The sequence below is a fragment of the Cottoperca gobio genome, chromosome 6 (genome assembly GCF_900634415.1).
Source record: "Cottoperca gobio chromosome 6, fCotGob3.1, whole genome shotgun sequence".
NCBI classification, from domain to species: Eukaryota; Metazoa; Chordata; class Actinopteri; order Perciformes; family Bovichtidae; genus Cottoperca; species Cottoperca gobio.
This window is the reverse complement of record NC_041360.1, coordinates 5007260-5031675: the sequence shown is the minus strand read 5'-3', so window position 1 is coordinate 5031675 and position 24416 is coordinate 5007260. Positions and strand designations below refer to the sequence as shown.

Here is a 24416-nt window from a genome sequence, read left to right as displayed (position 1 = left end):
AAGTGAAGTACAACCTCAACTGTTTCTTTCCACCACCAGAAGTTCCCGTGAGCAAGGCTCCGAGTCTCCATCAGGGACAGGACGATACAGGAATTTATTGCGGATTGCAATAAAAACCTGCTCACAATAAACTGATGGTGGATTTCCATCTTCAGGATAATTGGGAATATCTTCACGAGAGACCTAAACGAGCCATCTTGCTCGCTATCTTTTTTATGTAAGAATGAAGAACCTTTTGAATACCATACTGTTTAATAAGAATAAACAAAAGATGAGTCCCATCATATATTTATTTCTTAAAAGAAATGTAAAGTAATTCCAGTGTGTTTTACTGCCATTTTATGAGTTCTAAGCATATTTTGATGATGTAAATGTCAAATATTTTGGGCAGGATAATCGTGACATAACATGTTCATATCATATAGCTTCTGACACTCCCGTCAGAAGCTCTTCTTCAGGTCAGGACTGTCGTCTGTACAGAACAAACCCCCAAACAAATAAAAACGCAATAAAGTGAACAAGTCTTTTTTTTTATTCCAAAAATGTTTAGGGTAAAATAAACTGTAAAAGATACAACATAATCATCCAAGCAGAGGGAAGTGAACAGAATGGAAAGCAAAAAACAACAACATACACACTAGCTTTGTTTCTCACACGGCTCCCACTCGGGGTAACGCCTTCTTCTCTGTGGACAATAAGCCGTAACTGAACTGAAAGGTGGTAGTAGTCAAAATAGTACCTCTCTGTTGCATGATCATTCAAATATCTGTTCAAATCAGCAGTCTTGGTAGTCAAATGTTTGCAAACAAAACATACAGATTCTCCCCCTTCTTCAAATCCAACATTTTCACTTCTTGTAAAAGTAAAAAGGAGCTGCTATGGGATAATGCTCAAACATTACAAGTTGTCTAAAGACCCAGATGGGATCAAATGCTTCAGTAAAACATGTAGAATACAATAAGGCACTTGCTAGACAAATCCAACTTAACCAAATCTAAACACAGAGGTCAAATGAACAGAACTTTTATTTTACAATCAGCAAAAGTGTGTGGCCACCCTGCAACTAAACAATGATGTGTGTAAATGGGCTGAACACAACGTATCATACACTTCCAACACACGTTAAAGATGAACAAACAGGTGCAGGCTTTTCACTGTTTGGTAGAACAGATCCCGTAAGAGCAGGAATGATTTCTGAATCCAAGTGACAAGAATTCCGACTAAGTGCTGCCTCCTAGAGCCTATGAGAAGTAACTGCACATTAACTTTACAAACATGCCTGATAAAATAACATCAGCAGTAACAATTATGTTTAGGAAGTGTTTTATTATGCATTATAACTAGTTTGACGACTCTTAAAGCAAGTATACAAGTCTTACAAACGCTAAATGTTTATATAAAAAAGGGACAGGCATACAGAAGAAAACATGGGGAGAAGTCTGATCAATTCACAGGACAAAGCTGTACACGTGGACGGCTGCCTAACTACCTGTCGGGCTCCAAACAAGGAGAATTCTTTTCAGCTTCGAGGATCTCCGCAAATATTTGTTACATTTCAAAAAATGTTATTTCTCATCCTTTAATCTTGTTAGTATCCTTCAGAGACCTTCATTAGAATGATTTGTGAAAACAAGGCCAGATTGAAAAAGTATGAGATATGCTTTTCATCTTGAACACCAACGCAGGAACAAATTCAATTAACTTTCAGTAAAACAATTCAGCATGTTGATCCTCTTCAAAGCACTGAGACAGATTTGGCGTGGCAAGGTTTTTGTCTCCAACCCTATTAGGAAATAACTGAAAGGAAATATGCCACAAACATGAAATGGCTTTGAATGTTACATACTTTTGGTTGCAGGGATTAACTTGGATGTTTATATATAAAAAAAAAAAAAAAAAAAACCTGAACTGAGGATAGCGTAATCCTGCAGCAACTGAATTCCAAGTTGGCTCTAGCAAAGATGCTGTTCTGTATTAAAAAATATATATATATATGTCCCAGCCTGACGTTTGCTCTTAATTAAGGCCAAGATCCAAGGAGACACTTTGAGGCGAAACACGCCCAGAAGTAGCCCTGCATCACAACTTGTTCAGTATCCCAAAACTCAACATGTCTGACTAACAGGTCAGAGGAACACAGAACATAAAGAAAGGGAGACGTTTGGGCCTTGTGGACCTGTCGGCTGAACATTCTTTGAGTCTTATGCACATTTGGAGGAGGTGGCATCAAAGCAGTGTCAGGTATGATGCGTCTGGGAGACGGGGTGACCAGAAATTCCAGGCTCAGTGACTGTCGTCTCTGAGACCGTCTCTTGTTTCGTGATGGGGATAAAAGGATGACAGACAACCAGAATGCCTCTTAGGGGGGGAAACAAGCAGTAGTAACAAAGGTCTGGAAGAATCTACAGTGAATTTAGGAGTTGTCCAGACAAATATTGTCTTGCCTTGAAGTTATGTCCAGGACACAAAAAAAGCTAACAAAACAGAAACAAAAACAGTTTCTATTTCCTAACTTGAAACTTCACTGGTACGGGTAGAGCAGGGGAAAAATAGGATGTAATGGAACGGGAAAGAAAGAGCTGGATTTAGGGACAGGTGGGCTGGAGGGAACCTTCTGCTCGTCATTTAACCCTCGTCTTCCATCTCCAACCAACAGCATGCCCATCCTCAGCTCTGGAAAGTTGAGGTGAAGTTGGTGTTGCTGTATTCTCCTCTGAAACATACATGAACTCAAAACAAAAATGTCATGATCTATATGTATGAGGAAACAACTCTGCCGCACCACTCTTTAAATGATAGGACTAGTGGCTGACGAGACCCTGCAGCATCATCATCAGGCGCCGCGCCCTCTTGCTGAGCGGGCTGTGGGGGTCCTGCTGCAGGAAGGTAAAGAGCTTGGGTCTGACCTGGGCCAGCACGGAGGACATGTGGTCTCTTGTCAGCGGGTCGCCGTGGTCCAGGTTCATCACTGCATCCTCCAGGTAGCTGAAAAGGGACACAGAGAGACGGAGAAATCAGAAAATGATGACAAAAGACCAATTTCCAAGCCAATACCTACTTTATTCATGAGGCCATGGTCATTTTACTTCTATTTGGAGAAAATGAAATAAGTTTCACATCCACAATCTGAAACTTCATTCATTGAGATATAAAAGCAGTACGAGGTCGAAGCTGCGTAGACTTTGTGTTTGACTCTTGAAGCAGCTGCAGGGGAAGGCGAGCGAAAGGCCGCCCGCTTCTATCTGTCTCCCTAACAATCTTTTGCCGTTTGAATGTCAAGCGCCGTCCTTGATCACCTCCCTGGCTGCTGGCCAACTTGTGAGCGTGAACCTTGTGTGTTCACTCAAATGTCACAGCAGAATTTGAGTTATGCCACTGTCACCTGCATCCTGTCCTCTCACTCAGACTACACTACAATGAACTCCTCAATTAATTGTTTTCGTCAGGCATCTGGTGGTTTGACTCCATTTCTGTTCCGCTCTCCCACCGTCTGTGTCTTTACAGTTTAAATGACCATTCATCTCCACGTCCAGAGCACTACCTGATGCCAGTCCAACATCAGAGACGTTCCCACACACACACACTTCTTGCTTGCTCTCGGACAACAATGTGTTCTTCAAAAGCAACAATCCTAATGTTACTGTTTGGAACTCATTGATGGTTCTTCTAAGAGCCCATCAATCAGAAGTTTTAATATTTTTGAGGCTTTGCACAATTTCTCTAGGTTTTGTCTTATCCTAATATTAATTGACATGTATTTACTCTTGAGAGCACAACGTTTTCCTGCAAAGAGTGAGAAGATTTATCCTGATCTGATTCCATCTACTGAACATCTCTCCCACAGCGACTCTGTCCTAATGATGCCTCAGACTGGACCACACCCTGCTGGCCTCATGTCTCTCTCCAGATGGCACAGAGCGGCAGCCGAGGGCCGTATTAACAGCAGTAGGCAGCTGCAACGTAAACGCAGAACCAGACAGGTGATCCAGTGCTGCTGTAAAGGGACTGATAGAGGAAGAGATTTTCTGGGGGGGAGAGAAAAAAAACAAGAGGAGAAGGGATGCTAGAATACCTAAGAGAAAAAGACATGAAGGGAGTGAGGTGGGGGCTCTACGAGGGGACACAGCCACACGCTTCTTGAGAATAACAGCACAACACACGTTTCTGTTAAAGAACATGCGGGTGTGCAAGAGTGAACAACAGAATGAAAGATACAAGGGCACGGAACGATAGAGTTGCATCTAAAATTTGCGAAGCTATTCACAGGATCATCCGCGCTCCCTGGACAGCCATGGAGCAGAGCTACAGACGGAGCAGGGTGATGGGGTCAGCAGTTTAGCACTGTTCAGCACTCGGGGGGACGAGGAATAATGGACATGCAATGGAGATGAGATGGGGAGCACAAGTTTAGCAAAGACTGGCTTTATTACTGATGGACGACAGCACAGGCTGCAGCTTGTGTGGGAGAGACGCCGTGTAATGCAATTCAGAACATGCTCACTGCTCTCACTTTGTGGGAACATTTACTTAAAATGAAGACATGTTGGGAAGAAGCACGCTCACACAGCTCACAGGTTTTTGATTAAACCCAAGTTATGCCTGCTGCACTGCAAGACAGGTCTTACATCAAACTACAGTAGTGTGAGATGGTATACTGAAAGTAATACAGGTAAAGAATTATCAATATTTACATTATTTTCTATTTGAAACAGTGCATGCATCTCATGTGTCAATATTCACACATCCTGCACACATTGTTTTCCAAAATATTGAGGTTATTTAAACCCATTTCAGCAGATTACCAACAGTTCTGTAATTGTTACGAGCAGTAGAGCGAGACTGTGGTGGATCTGATGTGTCGATTACCGAGTTTACAAACATTCTTTTTTAAATGTGGGATTGGCGTCACAAGGAGATTAATTGTTTGACTGGTTTGATGCCGAGGTTGTACCCGGGTGTATATTAATGTATATAATTATTAACTATAATAAGTTGGCCATGAGAATCCTAAGACACATTGTGAATGTTTACTTAAACTGTAAAAACTATTTAACTGAATGTTAGATCATTAAATCCTCTCCGGTAATGTAACCTCGACGTGAGTCTTGAGCTCTGGTCCTCACGCTGGCCTTCGTCTGGTTGTCTTGATTTTGTGAGCGATTGATGTCCCGCCACTGTTCCAGTTGCTCATCCTCAAAGTGGAGCGAGAGTGGACGACGGCTCGCTTGAGTTCAGTGGCGTGGACAGCGCCGCAGTCAGTCGTGTAACTGCCGACTTCACGTCATAACATTCTGAAGCAGCTGTGCTTCAGAATGTATAGAACGGAAACACCGAAGTGTGGTGAAGCCTTCTACTAACTAACACTCATTTGTATTCTCTGATATGTCAAGACATCGTCAATAACGTTTGTGTCTCAATGACAAAAACTTTATACACTGTTAATATAGTCTATTTGGACTTTCAGTGTGTTCATCTACAAGTCACACACAGCATGTTTACTCTCCGTATACTCTAAGCAGGGAATAATGCTATAGATGCAATTAAGAAAGTCACACCCTGTACACAGGATGGCATTTGTATTAATCTCACCTGATTTTGAGCTCAGAGCGGGTTGTAAGGTTGGAGGAGAGCTGCTGGATGAGCGACAGCAACACGGGCTGGCTGAGAGGACAGGGGTGCTGACCAAACACCTGCTGAGAGTCGATGGTCTCGCACACATACAAGACCAAGTTCAGATCTGTCGCTGACAGAGCCTGAGGGGAGCGTGAGAGGGAGGGAAATATACTCAGATTAAACCATTCATAGGAATATTTGCACTCATAGACAGACAAAATGCTATTTCTGGGGACTGAGGTACCATTATGCACATTAGCACTATTTTCATTATAGAAATAAGTAACACTTCTGTACTTCACTGTACGAACACCGAACAACCACTTTCCCATAAAGCAACAGGTCACGATAGGCTATTAAATCTCTTATTCTATGAAACTGAAAATGCTGGTTGCTTTTTCTTCTGCCGCTGATTGGCACAGCATGTGACGCATTCGAATGTGTGTTAGCATGTGTTTCCATTCACGTCCCCAACAATGGTGGAGCAGCGCCCACACGCGTTTCATTTGCACTCTCCATAGTGAGACCGACTCGGTTTCCAGTGGGATTGTCCGGCACATATACACAAACCGTTACAGCCATAGTTCAGATACAAACTACTGTGCAAGCATGAGGGTGTGTGTGTTACCTGCTGGAAGGCCTGGTTGAGCTGGCCCTGCTGCAGGAGCTGCAGGATGTTGGCCTGCTGTGTCTGGTAGTCTAGGTGTGCTGTGGGGACGGGTGTGCCGGCCGCTGACCTCATCGCCTGCATGATGCTGGAGGTGACCACTGCCTGCTGCTCCTTCATTGCCAGGCTCACCTCCCCTTTGACAATTCGCTGCACATGGCTAAGAATAGTCTCCTGCAAACTGGGGAGGAAAACGACGAAGAGGAAACGTGAGGAAAGGGTTATCCTTCATATTACATGTATTTCCAACTACTATCCTGCACTGTAGCCGCCTGGCTAAGTCAAGAAACCATTATTCAATCACATGGTAGTATAATCTGGTCTTGAATTACTTAACATACAAGATATCACTTTTAATCTCCAAGTTCAAAGTAAATCTGACTCTGCACAGTCCGGCCTTGCATTTCCTTTTCAAGATTTTAAAGTTTTTGTTGGCCAACTACTTTCTCTCTGCGCTGCCCCCGACAAATCTATAAACTCTAGAGGCCATGAAATTAATTGAAGAGGGAACAAGAGACTCGATCGAATTTATGTTCTTACATTAGCCCTAGGATTAAGCCTTGCTTGTTTCTACTCTCCAGCCCATTATGCACCTGCTCAATAGGCAGTGAATAAGACCTGGGCTGCTGGCAGAAGCATCTGCTGATATGCATATCTGATGTTCAAAATATCCACTTGGAATGTCAATCAGATCAATCACTGCGAGTAATATCAGTTAACAGCAGGATTCTTTTAAAACATCAGGCTTTAAAGTACTTCAAGCTTTAGTATTGAGAGCCTAAGTTTTATGAGTTTTTATTTTATTTTAGTATTAAAAACTTGAACCAACTGCTTTGATTCTATTAGGATGTGAAAAAAAACAAGGTTTCAGTAACAGCTTTCCAATCGCAGGTGGCCAACAGTGCGGTCGATGAGGGATAGCTAGGATACATACTTTCCCACCATCATCTGGATCTGGTGCTGGACCTCTGCCCGGACATTTGCTGTGATGTTATTGGCCAGCTGATCGGTGGAGGTTTGGAAGCTGTCGATCATCTGCTGGAGCTGGCAAATAATGGGTTCTCGTGCCTCCTGCTCTCTCTGCTTTTTGTTCTTCATATGGGTCTCAAGCTGTTGGATGTCTACAAAGATGAAAGTCAACAGAAAATCAGTTCTTCCCCCAAACACAAGCAGACACATTTTTAAATCAAACTACATACACTCAAAACGACATTACGCAATATCTTCGTTGTTATCAGATCACTCGGTGTAATGTGAAAGGTTAGCAGTAATACAAAACCCACTGAGAATTAACAACCAGCACAGAAGCTCCATTGACAAATCCACAAGTGGATTTATGTGCTGCACTCTCACTTGCCAGCGCTGTAACTGAGCTGTCAGAACACAATTACACCGACAGATGTTTGGGTCGTTCACGGATAAAAGTCTGTGTGATTGTGGAATTTATAAATTTGCTATGACATTGACTTTGGCTGCATGATGATTCCTTGTATTGTAATCAGAAGAAATGGATCATTTCAATTGTATTCGGAAACACATGACAATATATAAGTGGAATTGCTCGGAACCCTCATCAGCGAGGATCTCACCTGCTCTCACAACACACCACAGAACATCAAGAAATCCCAGCAACGACTGTACTTCCTGAGGAGGCTGAGAACATTGGCATGTCATCCAAAATTCTCAGCAACTTCTACAGATGTACAGTTGAGAGCGTCCTCACCAGTGCCATCACGGTCTGGTATGGAAACTGCACTGCCCGGGACAGGAAGGCACTCCAGTGTGATAAAAACTGCACAGTACATCGCAGGAGCAGCCTTCCCCTCACTACAGGACATTTACACCACCAGGGCCACCAGGAGAGCCCACAACATCATCAGGGACAGTACACACCCCCGCCCCCCAGCACAGACTCTTCACTCTCCTCCATCAGGCAGGCGCTACAGGAGTCTGAAAGTTTCTACACAGTTTCTTGAATCTTGGCAAGAGATCACTGGGTCTTTAGCATGCCGCTCGGAAAGTGATCAAAACATGAGGATTTAACAATAACCGATTTAGGACAGTGAAGTCAAATTCATTTCATGAAACAAGACGAAATGCGGTTGAAAGTTTTCTAGATTATAAACTTTATTTTAATGCCATTGAATGACTTTATTTTCACCACATCTCTAGGGGTGTAATGATCCATTGATAGATCGATAAAGCAATTTAATGATCAACGATACAATATCATCGATGCAAAGTGAAAACATTGATACATATAACCACGGCTAGCGAGCGGTAAGTAGCAGAAACGTCATTACTGTGAACGTTGCAGTGTGTGTACAGTTTATTGTATGGTTGTCCAAAGAATCTTTAGAGTATCGTATCGTGATTTACTCTCCTACTCTACAGATTCCTCTACAAAAGCCAATATCCTCTTATTGCAAAGCAAACAACAGAATGTGGAACTCTTATTAATTCCAATAATAAAACACGCCAAACTAATTAATGCACTTAAAAATTGAAGGTTAGAGTCGTCTGCAGTTCTCCGTTTATTCTAGCTATTATGTTGTTCACCAACATGCACCTTTGTATTATGCTTAGCCTATTTAAAATAAATTCAAGTGTTTTCATTAATATGCATCTTTACATTCAATGAACCTATGAATATGAGAAATTAGGGGAAATGGTGCAATAACGTCATCTTGCACTAACAACGACAGAGTTGAAGGCTTGCACAGTAGCGAGATGGCAGTGCAGATACAGTCAATATTTACACACAAAAAGATCAACCCTCAATTTGATCTTGGATTAAATTTAAATTGGAACACGCCAACAAGAGCACACATGCTCAGAGGGGTATTGTGGCCTCCCCATTTACTGCAGGGTAACTGTGCGTCTCCCCTCTGTACACATTATGACAGCCCGTCAATTTAAACATTTAGCCACCAGCTTCCAGAGGTAGGCATGAGCACAATCTCAGAATAAAAAGACTGCTTATCAACACATCAGTGGCCAGGCTCAGTAAGAAAAGGCATCATTACAAAAGCTGTCCCTGAGCTTTTCCAAAGAGATGGTTATTTAATTAAAAGTACCAGATAAACAGACCCTGATTTTAGAGCTAGATACAGGGAACAACCAACATAAAGAAAGCACCCATATAAAAGGGTCTCGAAAAGGGACATGGTGAGCCACCAGAACAGCTTCAAGGGACAGTAACAATATCTGGTCAACAAATGGACAATTTAAATGAAAAAATGAAAGTCTATTGCAACAGCATGCAAGTAAATATTAGTAATCCAACCGTGCAGTAGGTCTTATCTTGATATATGTACTATATGTTGCTGACAAAAAACACTTATTTTCATGTTATAAAATAAATTGATAAGTTTGCCTTACATTCTTGTGTGCCTTGTTTAAAGCTGTCGTTGATTTGTTGAAACATGGACTGGCAGCCTCTTTCAAAAACAGGCAGCACGATGCTCTGGAAGGCGTCTTTATAGGCTGCTTGGATGGGCCCCTGCATCGCTTCGGCTGCCGCTCGACCGATTGCATCCGTTGTGTTCTGTAAACAGGAAGCGGGTACAGTGAGCAGGGCGGTGAGAGGAGGTGGTGTGATTAAGACTTCAGATAGGACAGACTTCAGGGCCCGCCACTTACCTTGGATTTGACCACCTTGCTGACATTGTCCTTCAGCGTGATCTCCACAGCGGTCAGCTTGGCAGCAATTGTATTGTTCAGTTGACCCGTCACTGGCTCCAGACTCTTAGAGATTGCTGGAGAGGGGAAAGAATAAGCAGGACAGATTAGCAAGAACTCCCCTTTAATTAGGCATGTGATCAAAGCTAGAGGGAACAAAAGACAGGAACATCTCATGCACTAATTAGAGGACAGGAGACGCGAGGCAAGAACACATCTAATAATAATAATAATAATAATAATAATAATAAATAGTATTTATAAAGCGCCTTTCAAAGCTAAAAGCAATCTCAAGGCGCTAATCTCTCAAAGGCATCCTGTATTAAATCTAATTCATCGTATGTCTTGGGTGATCTCAGGCATGAAGACAACATGCATCGATGTACAGCGTAGTGTGCACTACTTTCCCCATGGAGACAAAATAGAAAATAAAAATATATAAAACTAAATACAATAAGTAGATCAGATCAATTAAACTCTCAAGGGCCTGTTTACAATGTTTACAGCTAATTCAGATCAGGGATGTTTTGATCCGATCTATCAGATTGCTCTTAGCACCGATACCGACCTCATTAAGCGAATAGGCCATGGCACGACCAAACAACAAATACAGTTTCTTTCCTTCGGTCCTTAAAAGCGTAATGTTTCAGTCATCTGTTCAGTCAGTCAGTCAGTTCTCACAGCCGCACAAAATCCCTGAACTCGCAACTTACATAAAACTTATTCCAATAGCTCACAAAGCATTCCAAGGATGACAACAGCACCGAGCACAGTCAGGTACACAGATTTTAAATAGAGCAAAAAGAGCACAGGAATCAGAATAGTACATCGACAGATACTCTGCGGTGTGGGAATCAGGAGATGCATCCCATTTCGACATTCAGCAAAGATTTGTAGTGTTAAGGGGCACAATCAATGGTGTAAACCACATATGTCAGAGTCAAGGCCCGCGGGCCACATCCGGCCCGCGAGAAGGTTTTTTACGGCCCCTGGGATGATCTTGATTTATTATTAGAACCGGCCCGCAGCCCGCAGATCTTTTACACGCACCAATACTACATTTCCCACAATGCAACGGTGACGCACCGAGCAGTAGGCTGCTTCATTTCAATATTTATTGGCACAGCAGTCGTCAGCATCACAGTAAAATTAACTTTCAGATACCCATCAAAAATGGCAAAACGGAAGGTGGACACTGAGAACCGGGGGTTTCAAACAAGGTGGGAGTCGGAGTATATGTTCACGGAGGTAGCTGGAAAACCTGTGTGTCTTCTGTGTGGAGAAAGTGTGGCGGTACTGAAAGAGTATAATCTGAGACGACATTATGAAACGAAACACGCGGACAAAAACAAGAATATGAGCGCACAGTTGGCTGATAAAATAGGTATGCTTGCCGCTGACTTTCGACGCCGATTTGCTGACTTTGAAGCACAAAAAAGCAGGTTGGAACTGCTCGGTAACCCATTTGCTGTTGACGTGGAAAGCTCACCACCAAACCTCCAAATGGAGTTGATTGACCTCCAATGCAATGATGCACTGAGGGCAAAATATGCGGCAGTGGGTGCTGCGGAGTTCGCCCGTTTCCTCCCCGACACAATGCCCCAGCTGCGCATCCAGGCTGCTCAAACGTTGTCTATGTTTGGCAGCACATACCTGTGTGAACAACTGTTTTCTTTGATGAACCTGAACAAAACATCACACAGAAGTCGACTTACTGCTGAACACCTCCACTCAATTCTGAGGATTTCCTCAGCTCAGAGCCTTACCCCGAACATTGATGAACTTGTGGAAAAGATGGGACACCACCAAGTATCACCCTCAACCTCAAACAAGTGAACATTACTGTGCAATCACATATTTAGAGTTTTTACTCAGTTCAAGTTTAAAAGTTAAAGTTTAATATTTGTTTTCACTGCATGTTACTTCTCCTTAAACAAAGTGTTGTTTTTGATTAATAGATTTTTGCACTTTATTTTATTGTATTTCAATCCAATTATATTTTAAAAATATTTCAGTTGAGTGGATGATAGAAAATTGCTATTATTGTTTTTTTCTTTGAAGTAAATTTAGCCCACTTTTGCTAAAATAGAAAATATAGGCTACTGATGGTGCCTTGAATACCGGTTTCTTTCATTTAATGTTCATGTTATGGGGATTTTTATATAAAGGAAATTTGTCTTTTGTGTCTGTTGAAAATTAAAGATTACTGACAGAGCCATAAGAAAATATTGCTTTATTTATCTGATCATATTGGAATATATTTGTTAGGTTTTCAGTAGGTTCAATTAGGTTCACTAGACTATATGCGTCATTTAAAAATTTTTCAATGAACATTCGAACAGTCCGGCCCTCGGCTTGTAGCTAAATTTTTTATTTGGCCCTCCGTCCATTTGACTTTGACACCCCTGGTGTAAACTTAAATGACAAACTCGGGATGCACCCATTGCTCAATTCTGGGCCATACCGATGTTTAACATAACAATTTGGCCAATGTCCTTTTGTTGTCGTTTATTTAGTTTTTGCAGTTATTTATTTCACTTTTGTGCGGGGGAACCAATTCAATCTTTAGCAATAAAAAGTATCTGATCTGCTTTAAAGTCGTCTGACCCTTAATTATGATGAGCACAAATCCAACTACCGTATACAAATGTATGAAACAACCTTTAATATAACCTTCTTCACATGAAAGCTATAAAACTATGAGAAGAAGTTTCAATACGTAAATACAAACATAAATAGGGCCATCTTTCACATCTTGTGTTTTTTATACAATGTTCTCGTGTTTCCATTAAGTACACACTTATGACAGGCTGGAACATGAGGCTGAACACGGACCTCTTTACAAAACAAAGACCTGCCTCTTATACAGTTGGCCTCCTCTTGCGAATATTAATGATAAAAAAAGAAAAAGAAAAATCACAGATACCTCTTCTTAATAAGATGCTTGTTGTTTTCTTTACAAAGATAAGAATCTCTGCTTTGTTGCAGCTCAGTCTATTTTTTTCCTCATCTAAGACGCGAGAGGCAAAGCTGAACAGCCGCTCTCTGTCCGTGCTGGTGCATGCGGCTCAAAAGGTATTTGCGTGCCATTTGTGTCAGTGCTAGAAAACAAAGGTGATATTTCTCCAATATCCAAGTGCGGTCTCATTTCTGGGAATGGTGGCTTTTACAAAGAAACTATCCAGTTGCAGTGAGGCCCTCATCTTTGGCCTTTCTTCTCCGTTTTCCTCTAGAATCACTTCAAACATCTCATGCAGAATGGACCGTGCCCCGTCCATTTGTGCTTTCTAAATATACGAGTGATCAGCTCTCTCTACCGTGCGTCTCATCTCCAGCAGCAGGCCTATCATCAGTTGCTTGTGCGTGTTGTGATGTGTGTGATGCAACAAAACAGAAAATTATATAACATAATGTTATAATAAAATATTATATTATAATAGTATACTATAATACATATTATTGTCATATATATATATATATATATATATATATATATATATATATTGTATTATTATAATATATTATATTGTAAATGTATTTTTATAATGTATTTTTATAATGTAAAATAAAAACATGTGCTTTGCTGCAAAATGCCTCAAAATACTAAAACTGTGAAAGTACATTTTAAAACAGTACAGGGAGCTGTCTAAGCAAAGCCGATTTCTTGGTTCATTTTATATTGCAGATCAGACTTTAAGCTATCGAACTAAAGAGAACGAGGTGAAGAAATACCAAACAACACGAGGCATTTTTAAGAGTCTCTCAGAAATGTTAGACATTTTGAAAGTACCTTAGACACAGCTACAGAGAACATTTGTACACTTCAGTCTCCTGAACTAAGCCTACAATTTGAAAATGGATGGTGGAAAGACTAGAGAAGTCAAGGACAGGAGACACTAGTGGGCAACATATGCAGACTATTGAGATTTCTACTTAAAATCATCCTCGTCTGCAACTTGCACACAGTGAAATGGTGCAATACTGCCATCACCTGCTAACAAATGTGGAGGACTGATGTTACTCTCCACCCGCTCTCCGCAGAGTAAAGCTGTGTCAGAGTAAAGCTCTGTCGTGTCTGCCATTGCTGATTTAGTTCTAAATGACGTGCGTTCGTTTTTGTGTGCGCTTACTTTGTGGGACTGTTTTCTTCATTTCCTCTCGTAGCACTTTGTCCATTCTGTTGGTTAGCACCGAGCTGAGAGTGTGGCTGAGCTGCTGGCTGAGCTGCTCCTGAAGCTGCTGCTGATGATTCTGACTCTCTGCCAGAACTCGCTCTAGTCTGCGCTCTGAGGGCATGAAATGTCAAGGCTCACAAGAATATGTAGAAAGATCACAATCAAGACCTGCGTGTGTACTCTTAAAACAACTATATGGATTCTAAATATCATTCTGGATACACAACCCTTTTTGTGTCCTTAGATGACCTACTGTACTCGCTTTAGGTCAGCGCTTACTGGAAATCATTATGTTAGTTTGTGTGATCAAAACAAATCCATGTTGCTACTGCTAAGGCGTTTTGCTGAAGTCAAACCCATCTTTGAACAGTGGCATGGGTGGTGGAAATGCAAAGTGAGAAAAACTACCAAATCAAGCTCAGTGAGTAGAGAAAAGACTGAAGGATACGTTCTTGTTCCTGGTGGTTAGTAAGGGCGTGCTCTACTTGGACCATAATGGTGCTCTGCATGGCTTCAATCTGCCCACGCAGTTCAGTTAACTCCCTCTGCTGGCTGCGCAGGAGCATCAACAACTCGTCCTGCACTTCTGCATTCATCTATTGGATGGAGACAATGTTTGAAGAAGAAGAAAAGAAAAGAAGCTCAATATACACTGATATAAGTAGACAAACATTTGCTAACAGATTGGAAATGCATGTCTAAGCTGGTGGATAGGTTTCTGCAAGCTCGTTTTGATATTTTGCTGTCCCCTAGTGGCTAGAAATCAATTAATAGTTAAAGTTAGGTGTAATGCATTTCCAAGAGAACATCAAGAAAACAAATCGTTTAAAAAGAATAAATTGCTTTTCTACCATTTAAAGCACCACTGTGGCAGTTAATGAATAGAAAAGAAGCTAACCAATATGTTTTGTGATCACCTTACCTGACCAGAGTCCATTTGCCTGGACTGGGACGACTCACTGAGGAGAAAGGAGACAGAATGTGCAAACACCTTTAGGTACGACTCAAGCATCAAGTATTATGCTAATACACATGTGTGTGGGTATTTGAAGACAACTTTGTTTATATTTACAGAGACATTGTTTTCCAGTGAATTGATATTAAATACAGACATTGACATAACATTTGTGATTCTTATTGATTTTTGCTGTGAATGTATTACCAAGAGTTGAAGAAAGCCAATAAATTATCGACAAATATTCCACTAATTACCATTAATAATAAAAAAGTATCTGGAGCTACAAACGCACGTTTAGCCTGTCTACCCATAAAACCCAAGCTGAATGCTGAATGAACGGAAGCACTCTTTACTTTTCACATCAAGTAGGTAACTAAATAAACAGTGGAAATAAAACTGCACTGAACTGCAGTCTAAGTTACTTTAGCTTGTTGACTGACAGGGAAGTGATTAGTCGCACTAGTGTAATCAAGCCTAAGTGACTGCCTGGCAGTCTCCCGATGCACACAGCCAGGATCGTCCATCATGAAAGCAAGCGGAAAAATACAATTTAAGACAGATTGGATTTCTTAAAAAAACAAACCTATCCACATTTGTAGAGATTTCTTTACATTAAAGAGTGGGTGTCATTAGATCTAAAGAAAAGACTGATTCAAAGTCATAAAAACAATAAAATAAAGTCTCATTTAAAGAGGCACTGTACATAAGTATATATATCCTCTACCTCACTATTATTCACAGCAGGCCCAAGCTAAAGATTATTTTTCTCAATGTCATCTTTCTCTAAATTAGCTTGTACCTGAAGTCATGAACACTTTTTAAACTACACCTTCGCACACTGTGAAGTACTACAACATAGTTTTGTTTACAGCCGCACTCCTCGGAATCCTTTAGTATCAAACATCAACATACCAGTCATCTTTCTTGGTCTTCCTCTTTACTTTTGGCGAGCCACGTGGTGAGGTCTTCCAGTCCTTAACTGGTAGTCTGTGAGAAGAACGAGAGCCACAATTTCCTGAGGATGATACCAGGCTGGACACCTCATCATCAGGGTCACTGGGTCAAACACAGAAACATGCAGATAAGTTCGGAGAAAGACGGCGGCTGTAACCTATGTAGCCGAGTGCATGCCACATGCTCCGTAATGGTCTTGGAAAAGATCGGTAACATCAAGTCGTTATTGTGCCTTAAATAAAGTACTGAACTTGTGTTGGGCCTTGTTTTTTGATATCTTCCATCTAGGACGACATTGGACGCATCTTATTTGTTCATTTGTGTTACCTCTGTTCAGCGCCAGCGTCCTGACTGTCGTTCTGTGTGAGGTGATACGTCCGTCGATGGTAAGGTGAGCTCAAGCGTCTGTCCTTCGCCTCCTCTCTTGAACTACAACACAGTAGACATGTGGCACAAACATGTTTTTCACACTGCTTTTACAATGTCAACACAGATATGAAAGACAAACTGACCTGGTCATTTTGTCAATGGCATGTCATCTCTTTACTTGATATACTTTTGCATGTTAAAGCAACATTATGCAACTTGTTTACCTTTAAATAACACTCATAGGGACATCAAATCAGAAAAGTTGCTTTATTGGTAAATAGTAAACAAAGCTGGTTCATCATTAATAACATAAGCTATTCATAAAAACTAAAATAGTTACAATCCTAAAAAGTAAAGTGGTCAGACTTTGCCAAAGAGATTTAAGAACGTTTTATAGATGTTTACATTTGTAATTGTGAAATGCAAACCTACCAGTCTCCAAGACCATTGTCCCTGAGACTGTTCCTGGTTTCTCTCGTGATGTCAGGCGCAGCGGGCCAAGGTGTGTGGATAACACTCCCATCTGATGAGCCTCCACCAACTCCAGGGTTCTCCTGCGATAAGGCGTTCTCAAGTAGAGATGGGGTGTGGCTGAGTCTGGGCTCTGACTCCCCTGCCCCGCCCACTGGCCCATCTGCACCTCCGAGTTCGAGGGGCAACAGACTGAGACAGAAAATTGTTTAGTCAATTTCAAAGGCCCATACTGGTGCTTTTTCAAAGTTAGTCTCAAAAGATTTCTGTATGCTTTTAAGTTACTGCTGAATATATTTGAAAACATGCTCATTTAAGAATGGCTGGATACATAGACCTTGCAGACAACTTCGGAGTTGTGTACTCACTGTTAACATTAACTCTGTATTAATTTCTTCGTACCTGTTGTTGGATGTGCGGGGTGAGGTGAGTAGGTGCAGGGCAGATGCAGCAGAGGCCATGCTGTCTGTTTGGAGAGCAGAAAGAGGTGAAGACTCCATACTGGACACGAGTCCACGCTGAAGCTGCAGGGTCTGGGATGCAATCTCTGGCATGTCCTGGGACATGGCTGTGGAGGCTGAGGAGATGACGTCAGGGGAGCGGGCCCTGGTCGGAGAGGACAGAGGTGGCAGGAGGGGAGAGTCCAGAATCTGTGGGCCGTCAAGCACAAGAGGACCACTAGGAGACGCTAAAGCCTGGAGATGGAGACAAGGAGGGTAATGAAGAACAAATACCATCCCATTCAGGGTATTAAGAGGCTGGAAGAAGTCGGAGAGTGTGTCAGGTCTTACCTGCATGTTCTCCAGTCCAGGCAGCAGCACAGCAGAAGCAGCTCTTGGGCTGCTGGTAGAGATTGCCAGAGTGCTGGTGGAGAGTGCCAGACTGCTGGTGGACAGTGCCAGAGTGCTGCTGCTGTTGTTCTCTGCTCTGTGAGGACTCTGACTGACATCGTCGATAGCTCTGCACACATTAAGAAAGCTGATATTCTGTAATAATCCAATTTCTAACTGAGATGACAACTGCATGTGATAAGGACATAGATGAAACGACTGTCTTCCCATTAACACATTATGAAATACAGATGCTGGTCACTACTTTATTCCTTTTGTATTACGATCTTATCCGTTTTAAACTGGATAGAAAAGCTCACCTGTTAGTCGAGTCAGAGTTGCTGCTGATGGCTGTCACTATGGTCAGACTGCTGGCGCTGCTGCCAGGAGATGCTGGGACCTGGAATGTGACAAAAACATGATTTATTACAAGCAACAAATGAGTAGGCATTTTCAGAACCAGACCATTACAGTTGCTACGAAAACTATGTTGCTGTAGTTATGTCCTGCATTATCTTCCTTGCCGGAGAGCTACTGCTCATCTTGTGGTAAGTGAGCAACCAGCTCTTCCTCCTGAGCCACAGCCGCATGTTTATGTACCTCCATGTAAACTCAAACAGCCAAAGATAAAGTAGATCTTCAGTTTGTACAGACTGTGGATTAACAGGGTTATGGGCTTGTGTCTAAGGACCAGTAGCAGCACTCGACCGATATGTGGGAGACGGTGCTATTAATGGGGCAAGATGTTGCTAGGCAACACAAATAAAATAACAAGCAACACTTTTCTTTAAGTGCATGCTGGAGTGAAACTCAGACAACAAGCAGACAGCCTATACCGCTGGTTAATGAAAGATAGAGAGGAGCAGTAAACAAAGCTTGTGCGCGTTTCGTACCGAAGTGCTTGGTGTCATAAAGGCATCGGGAGTCATCAGCTTGATGCCGCTGTTGGCTCCCAAGTTTGACAGGAAGTCAGCTGGAGCAGGAAGCGATGGGATCTTCCTCAGGTCGGTCTGAGAGCCACTTCCTGATTCCTTGTCAGAGCTCTGGTCAGTGAGATGGTCTGAGAACCCTGCTGGACACACAATATTTTATACATACAAACACAAAGTGCTATACCAAACATGTAGAACAAATAAAAATCAACAAGTCTTCACACATCTTTTCACAATAATATAGTATATTGTCATGCCATCGCAAATATTAGATCAAATTCAGTTTATTAATGAATGTAACTTTAGCTACAGCTAACAGTGTTTGCTACATCAGCAATTATCTAATATTAGGGACATTGTCACTATTTCCTACAAGCATGACTTTTTCGGTCATATTTGGGGAGACTTGTGGCTTGTGCCTCACAGGATTATTATTTATCGACACAGACCTCTACTTTGCATCATTGGGATGTGCTGGAAGTTATTTATTATAAAACTGTCTAAACTAAAGATACATCATCACCATGGATCGGGATTTGTCTTTTGCATCTGCTTTATTTTGTGTTCTTGCGACCATGACTCACCAAAACCATCCTGGGAATCAGAATGAGGCAGGAAGAGTGCAGAGCTGAAACTCAAGTTGGGCTGAAACCAGATCTGGACATCCTGCAGACTCCTGAAAACACACACACATTTAATGCATAGTCCACATTTACACTGGCACTTTTGTGAACAGGGTTTTATCGCTCTAAAAAGAAAAAAAGAATCTCGTCCACACAACCACGGTTGAAAAATAAATCTCTGTCCCGATGAAAATGCAATTGAAGCGACGTCATAAGCCAGTGGGCAGGTTGGGACACACAAACGCACACAAAATTAGCGGGGTCTAGGAGTCATGTCATGGGAGTGTTGGATATAGTAGCAGTGACTTCCGTAGCATTCTGGCACTTCTGTACCTCAATATAGAGGAAGAGGCACTTTACATTTATGTGTAAGCATGTAAAAAGTCCTCTTAGTTAGGAGTGAATGTATTTATTCAGTCCTTGCACGACATGTTGCCTCATTAGTGACGCCTCACAAAAGATGATAAAGGCGAACATGGTTGTAACGGATGAAAAAGTGAGTGAAAAACTTGTGTTACAAATGAAAAGCTAGTCTTGTAATTAGGCGTTTACTATTATTGACCTCCTGTAACCAAATTGCCACTTGGGGACCATATAGTGAAACACAAGATCTTAACACCGACATCAGACTATGGGGAGACACTTACTTGGTGTGAACACAGTAAAGTTTAATTTGGATCCCAGACTTGGACTCTGTTGGTCCTTGAGTGCCCTCTGGAAAAACACACACACACACACACACTTAGGCCGAATGCTGCTACATATTTAATGTCCCAATGTGATTCAATGAAAGCAAATACATTGCCTTGTTATATAGAATGACCCAAACATTGCAGAAGTAAAAAGAGTTATTTGGTTTTGTGATACAAGTGTGTATATTTGCATGCGTGTGTGTGTGCATGCTCACCTGTTGTCATACTCTCACTCTCCTCCTCTGCAGGGAGAACCTCAGTGTGCCGCAATCGGCTGTGGGCGACGTCCCGGACCCCAAAGCTGAGAACAGGGTGGGTCAGTAGGAACTCTGATACCGCTGTGAAACTGGCCATGCCTTTATCCTGATCCTGATGCAGCTCCATCACATACAGAACCTGGCAAACAATGACATCAGAAAGGCATGAAGCTGGATGCAGAATGAAGTGCTAATTGCAAGGTAAGTTCATTAGTGTTCATAAATTGACAGGAAACTGCTTAAAATCTAAATCTCCATTAAGGAATTGCATAAGCAGTTGATCAATAGTATTTGTTAAAACGAATATTTGTGAACATCAATTAAACCACACAGCTGACAACATTTCGCTGACCTTCCTCTGTACATCGGTGAGAATGAGAAACTCTGAAGAGAGGTCCAGACTGGCCTTCAGACTTGGCAGAACTGATGAGTTGAACAGATCTGGAGAAAACCTAAAACACACACCACCATTAGTATCTTTTAATCTGTTGATCCTAAACAACAATATAAATAGGACAAGCTTCAGATAGCAGGAATAATCATCCACAAATCTGGACTAGTCTGAAGCATGCATTTGTTGGGAGTCTTCCAGGCAGACATTTCATTTGATAAGATAAAGTGAGTCTTTATTGATCCCAAAAGGATAAATGAAGGTGTTGCAGCAGCACAAAGTCTTGTAATTGCTCTTGTAAAGTACAAGACAAAGTTACGAGGTAAAGTGACAGTGGTGTGGTTAATAGCAGCGAGTCAGAAAGTCTAGTATATATGTAACAGCGTACACAACAACAATATATTGTGCTGCTAAGTAACAGTGTTTCCCCTACCATTGTCTTGGCGCATGCATATATATATATATATATATATATATATATATATATATATATATATATATATATATATATATATATATATATATATATATATATATATATATATATATATATATATATATATATATATATATATATATATATATATATATATATATATATATATATATACACATATATATACATATATATACATATACATATGTATATATATACATATATATATACATATACATATGTATATATATACATATACATATACATATACATATATATATATATATATATATATATATATATATATATATATATATATATATATATACATATATATATACATACATACATACATACATATATATACATACATACATACATACATACATATATATATACATACATACATACATACATACATATATATATATACATACATACATACATACATACATATACATATATATACACTGAGTAATGAAGAAACAAAATTCAAATTCAAGGACTTTCAGGGACAATTCCTCCAAGTTTAAGTACCCAACCCACACACATGCAGACAGCAAAACATAGCCTAATTACTAAAATTAAGTTAAAAAAAAAGAAAATCTAAATCAAAACGAAACTTAAATTTCTATTCTTGCACAAAACATATTTTTCTTTTCAAATTTTTTGCCTCAATTTCACAATTACCACAGATTTCAAGGACGCGTGGGAACAAGGGTTGTCTGTATAAATATATAGCAACATAATAGAATATATAGTATATACTTTAGTATGACAGTATAACAAAATCAGTGTGTGTGTGTGTGTGTCCATAAGAACAGGCAAATGACTATTGAAATCGTTTAAACTCAGAATCGATGAGTCATCTAATAGGCTTTTATAGAGACCACCAATCAAACTATTTAGAACAAAAATCTGTCCGATAACGATCGCTCGGAGAATCCTTAAGTATAACATAATATAGTGTAGTATATAGTCATGCCTTAGTACACATGGTACAAAAAGGATTTTACTTATAATAATAATAATAATAATAATAATAATAATAATAATAATAATAATAATAAGAGAGTAAAGCAATAACCTGATGGTCTGTAAACAGGTCCAGGAAACAGTACACCACAGTTTCAACTCCTGGTTCTGATCCGCTCCAGTTATAAGGAACCGCCAGAAAGGAACTCTACAAAGAGCAAAGTGGAAGGGACCAGAAGTGTCAAAAGAGAGGAGAAAGAGAGTATGAACAAACAGCAACAGCTTTAGATGAATAAATGCATGTCACAATTTTCCCTGAAAGCTGTGTGTGCACCAGCGTATACTAACTCGGGGTCCTGTCTTTTGTGGTTGTCACAGAAAAGAAGACAGGAGAGGGGACGTCCTCCGTGAGGCCGCAATTCATGAAGACATCTGGACAACAGAGAGAAAAGAAAAGTGAAATAAGTGAAGAGAAGATAGGAAGAAAACCACAACCATAGAGTAGGTGAGAGAGAAAAACAAACACAAACAACCATTTACATTTCATAGTAAAGTGCAAATGAAACGGTACATCAATGTTCATTTCAACAACTCTGTCCTTGCTTACCTTGGCTGGTCCTGTCCTCCTTCTATGTATATCTGCCAGAACTTGATGTATCCATCATGGCTGGCTGTGGCTAACACAGTTCCATCTGGAGACAGAGCGCCTTCACTGACTCGCTGGAGGGGCAGACATGAAACAGTATACACATTCAGTACTGCAAGGTCGTATGTAACAAACCCAAAGTCATGTAGCATACCACTTTGTAGTTCTTACCATTTTATAATGAAAATCCTCGATGTCTTTCGTAATGAAAATAGTTTCAGGTATTTCATAGTAGCAGAAAATCATCATTTAAGTTTACTTTATTAAAAAATATGTGCCAAGCAGAGCACTATTCAACAGTCAGCAGGACCATCTATCCCTACCTGGGTATGTCCCTTGACTGTGATGAGGCCATCTTTTAGGTCAGTGGCATCAATGGGCCAACTGCTGTTGTTGGCTCTCAAGACTTCCAGGTCCCACACCTCAGCCTAGATAAAGTGGGGGATAAAATTAGGGATGCAAAGTTTCCACTTTTCTTTCTCCTGATACAAATTTGATAACAAAAACACTCGTACCACGTCTTCGTGTAGAAGGGCTAAGGTCTGGCTTGTGTCATCCTGGTTCTCCTGGTTCTCCGGGTTCTCTTCATCCTGGATGAACGGGCACCATATGAGGCGACGGTGGGAGTTCAGTGGAGAGTCTTCTGGCCGTCGGATATGAACCACTATCTGATCACTGTAGGGAGCCAGGGTTAAGGAAAATGGAATAAAAGACTAGTTGGGTGGCGAACTCTGGACTTTTAAGGGCACTGACCAAATTACCTTGGAAGTACCACTTCACAATCAATCAGTACCAAATTTCAGCACACAAGAGTGCACCTGGGTGAGAGAGTATGAGCAGCAGCCGAGTGTGTGTTGCGATGCTCCGTATAGAGAGAAAAAGAAAGAGCAGTACTACGTCACACCTGCAGCTTGTTCAACTGAGTGGTGAGCCACATGCAGTCGCAAGTGTGGTTGCACTTTTCAAAACTTGACACAGACAACACTCGCTGCAATATTTGTAATGCGAAATGCAAAGCTTGCCAGGGCAACATGTCACATATGTGATGTTAGATCAAAATATTCTAAATAAATAATGTTGAAAATGTGAAGTTTTAGATTTTTCTTTAGATTTTTGTTAAAACAGAGAATTAAGTATGTGGATGATTTGTTTCCATGATTAGTATGCCAAAGCAAGTTGTAAATTATCACAGGGGTTTGGACTCCTGCAAGCGATTATTTGCACTAGTACACACAGAAATAAGATGAAATAAACCGTGCAAAGGCAACCAGTGACTACTACCAATCTAGAGACCTACAAAGACCTGCACATCCTCCTACACACATTCAATTACTCCCACATTTCAGGATACAGTATCTTGCTTCCAGTGCAGGTGAGCTGCCAGACCATCAGGTTGCCCGCTTCATCTACACAACCTAACAGGGAGGAGTCGAGGTGGGCAAAAGCCAAATCTGTGACAGCTCCAGTGAAGCCCTTCAGAAGAGAGCGCTCAGCAAAACCGACACTCAGGACACGAATCATTGCATGGTTGTTGGCTCCTGAGGGAAGAGATGTTTATTTTAAAGAAAACCCTATAACAGCCTGGGGAATCACAGCACTTAAATGTATGCAACTACAGACTGATAGTATTCAATCATATTATATCAGAATATCTGTTTAAGTTGAGTAATGGGATGATAATGAAGAAATCTTAACTAGACCTGCCTTCAATTCGCCTTCACTTCTACATTGTAAGACACCACAACA

At 40.9% G+C, this 24416-nt stretch overlaps 1 protein-coding gene across 4 annotated transcripts in view; it reads right to left on the bottom strand.

Moving 5' to 3' along the window:
* Positions 1-511: 511 nt before the first annotated feature.
* edc4 (enhancer of mRNA decapping 4) overlaps positions 512-24416 on the bottom strand; it is a 32389-nt gene continuing 8484 nt past the window's right edge. The window contains exons 5-30 of one of the 4 annotated variants that reach the window (XM_029433660.1): positions 24022-24208; positions 23186-23345; positions 22994-23098; positions 22632-22744; positions 22373-22456; positions 22137-22232; positions 20575-20674; positions 20181-20361; positions 19921-19987; positions 19235-19326; positions 18612-18790; positions 18039-18118; positions 17680-17866; positions 17291-17583; positions 16850-17080; positions 16376-16477; positions 16007-16150; positions 15059-15095; positions 14585-14732; positions 14092-14247; positions 9923-10038; positions 9662-9827; positions 7215-7401; positions 6242-6461; positions 5590-5753; positions 512-2985 (exon numbers count right to left, since the gene is read on the bottom strand). In XM_029433660.1, the coding sequence (XP_029289520.1) occupies positions 2802-2985; positions 5590-5753; positions 6242-6461; positions 7215-7401; positions 9662-9827; positions 9923-10038; positions 14092-14247; positions 14585-14732; positions 15059-15095; positions 16007-16150; positions 16376-16477; positions 16850-17080; positions 17291-17583; positions 17680-17866; positions 18039-18118; positions 18612-18790; positions 19235-19326; positions 19921-19987; positions 20181-20361; positions 20575-20674; positions 22137-22232; positions 22373-22456; positions 22632-22744; positions 22994-23098; positions 23186-23345; positions 24022-24208 (3779 nt within the window). In that variant the 3' untranslated portion in view covers positions 512-2801. The remainder of the gene's footprint in view (positions 2986-5589; positions 5754-6241; positions 6462-7214; positions 7402-9661; positions 9828-9922; positions 10039-14091; positions 14248-14584; positions 14733-15058; positions 15096-16006; positions 16151-16375; positions 16478-16849; positions 17081-17290; positions 17584-17679; positions 17867-18038; positions 18119-18611; positions 18791-19234; positions 19327-19920; positions 19988-20180; positions 20362-20574; positions 20675-22136; positions 22233-22372; positions 22457-22631; positions 22745-22993; positions 23099-23185; positions 23346-24021; positions 24209-24416) is intronic. The other 3 variants (XM_029433663.1, XM_029433662.1, XM_029433661.1) reach the window with 3 other exon arrangements.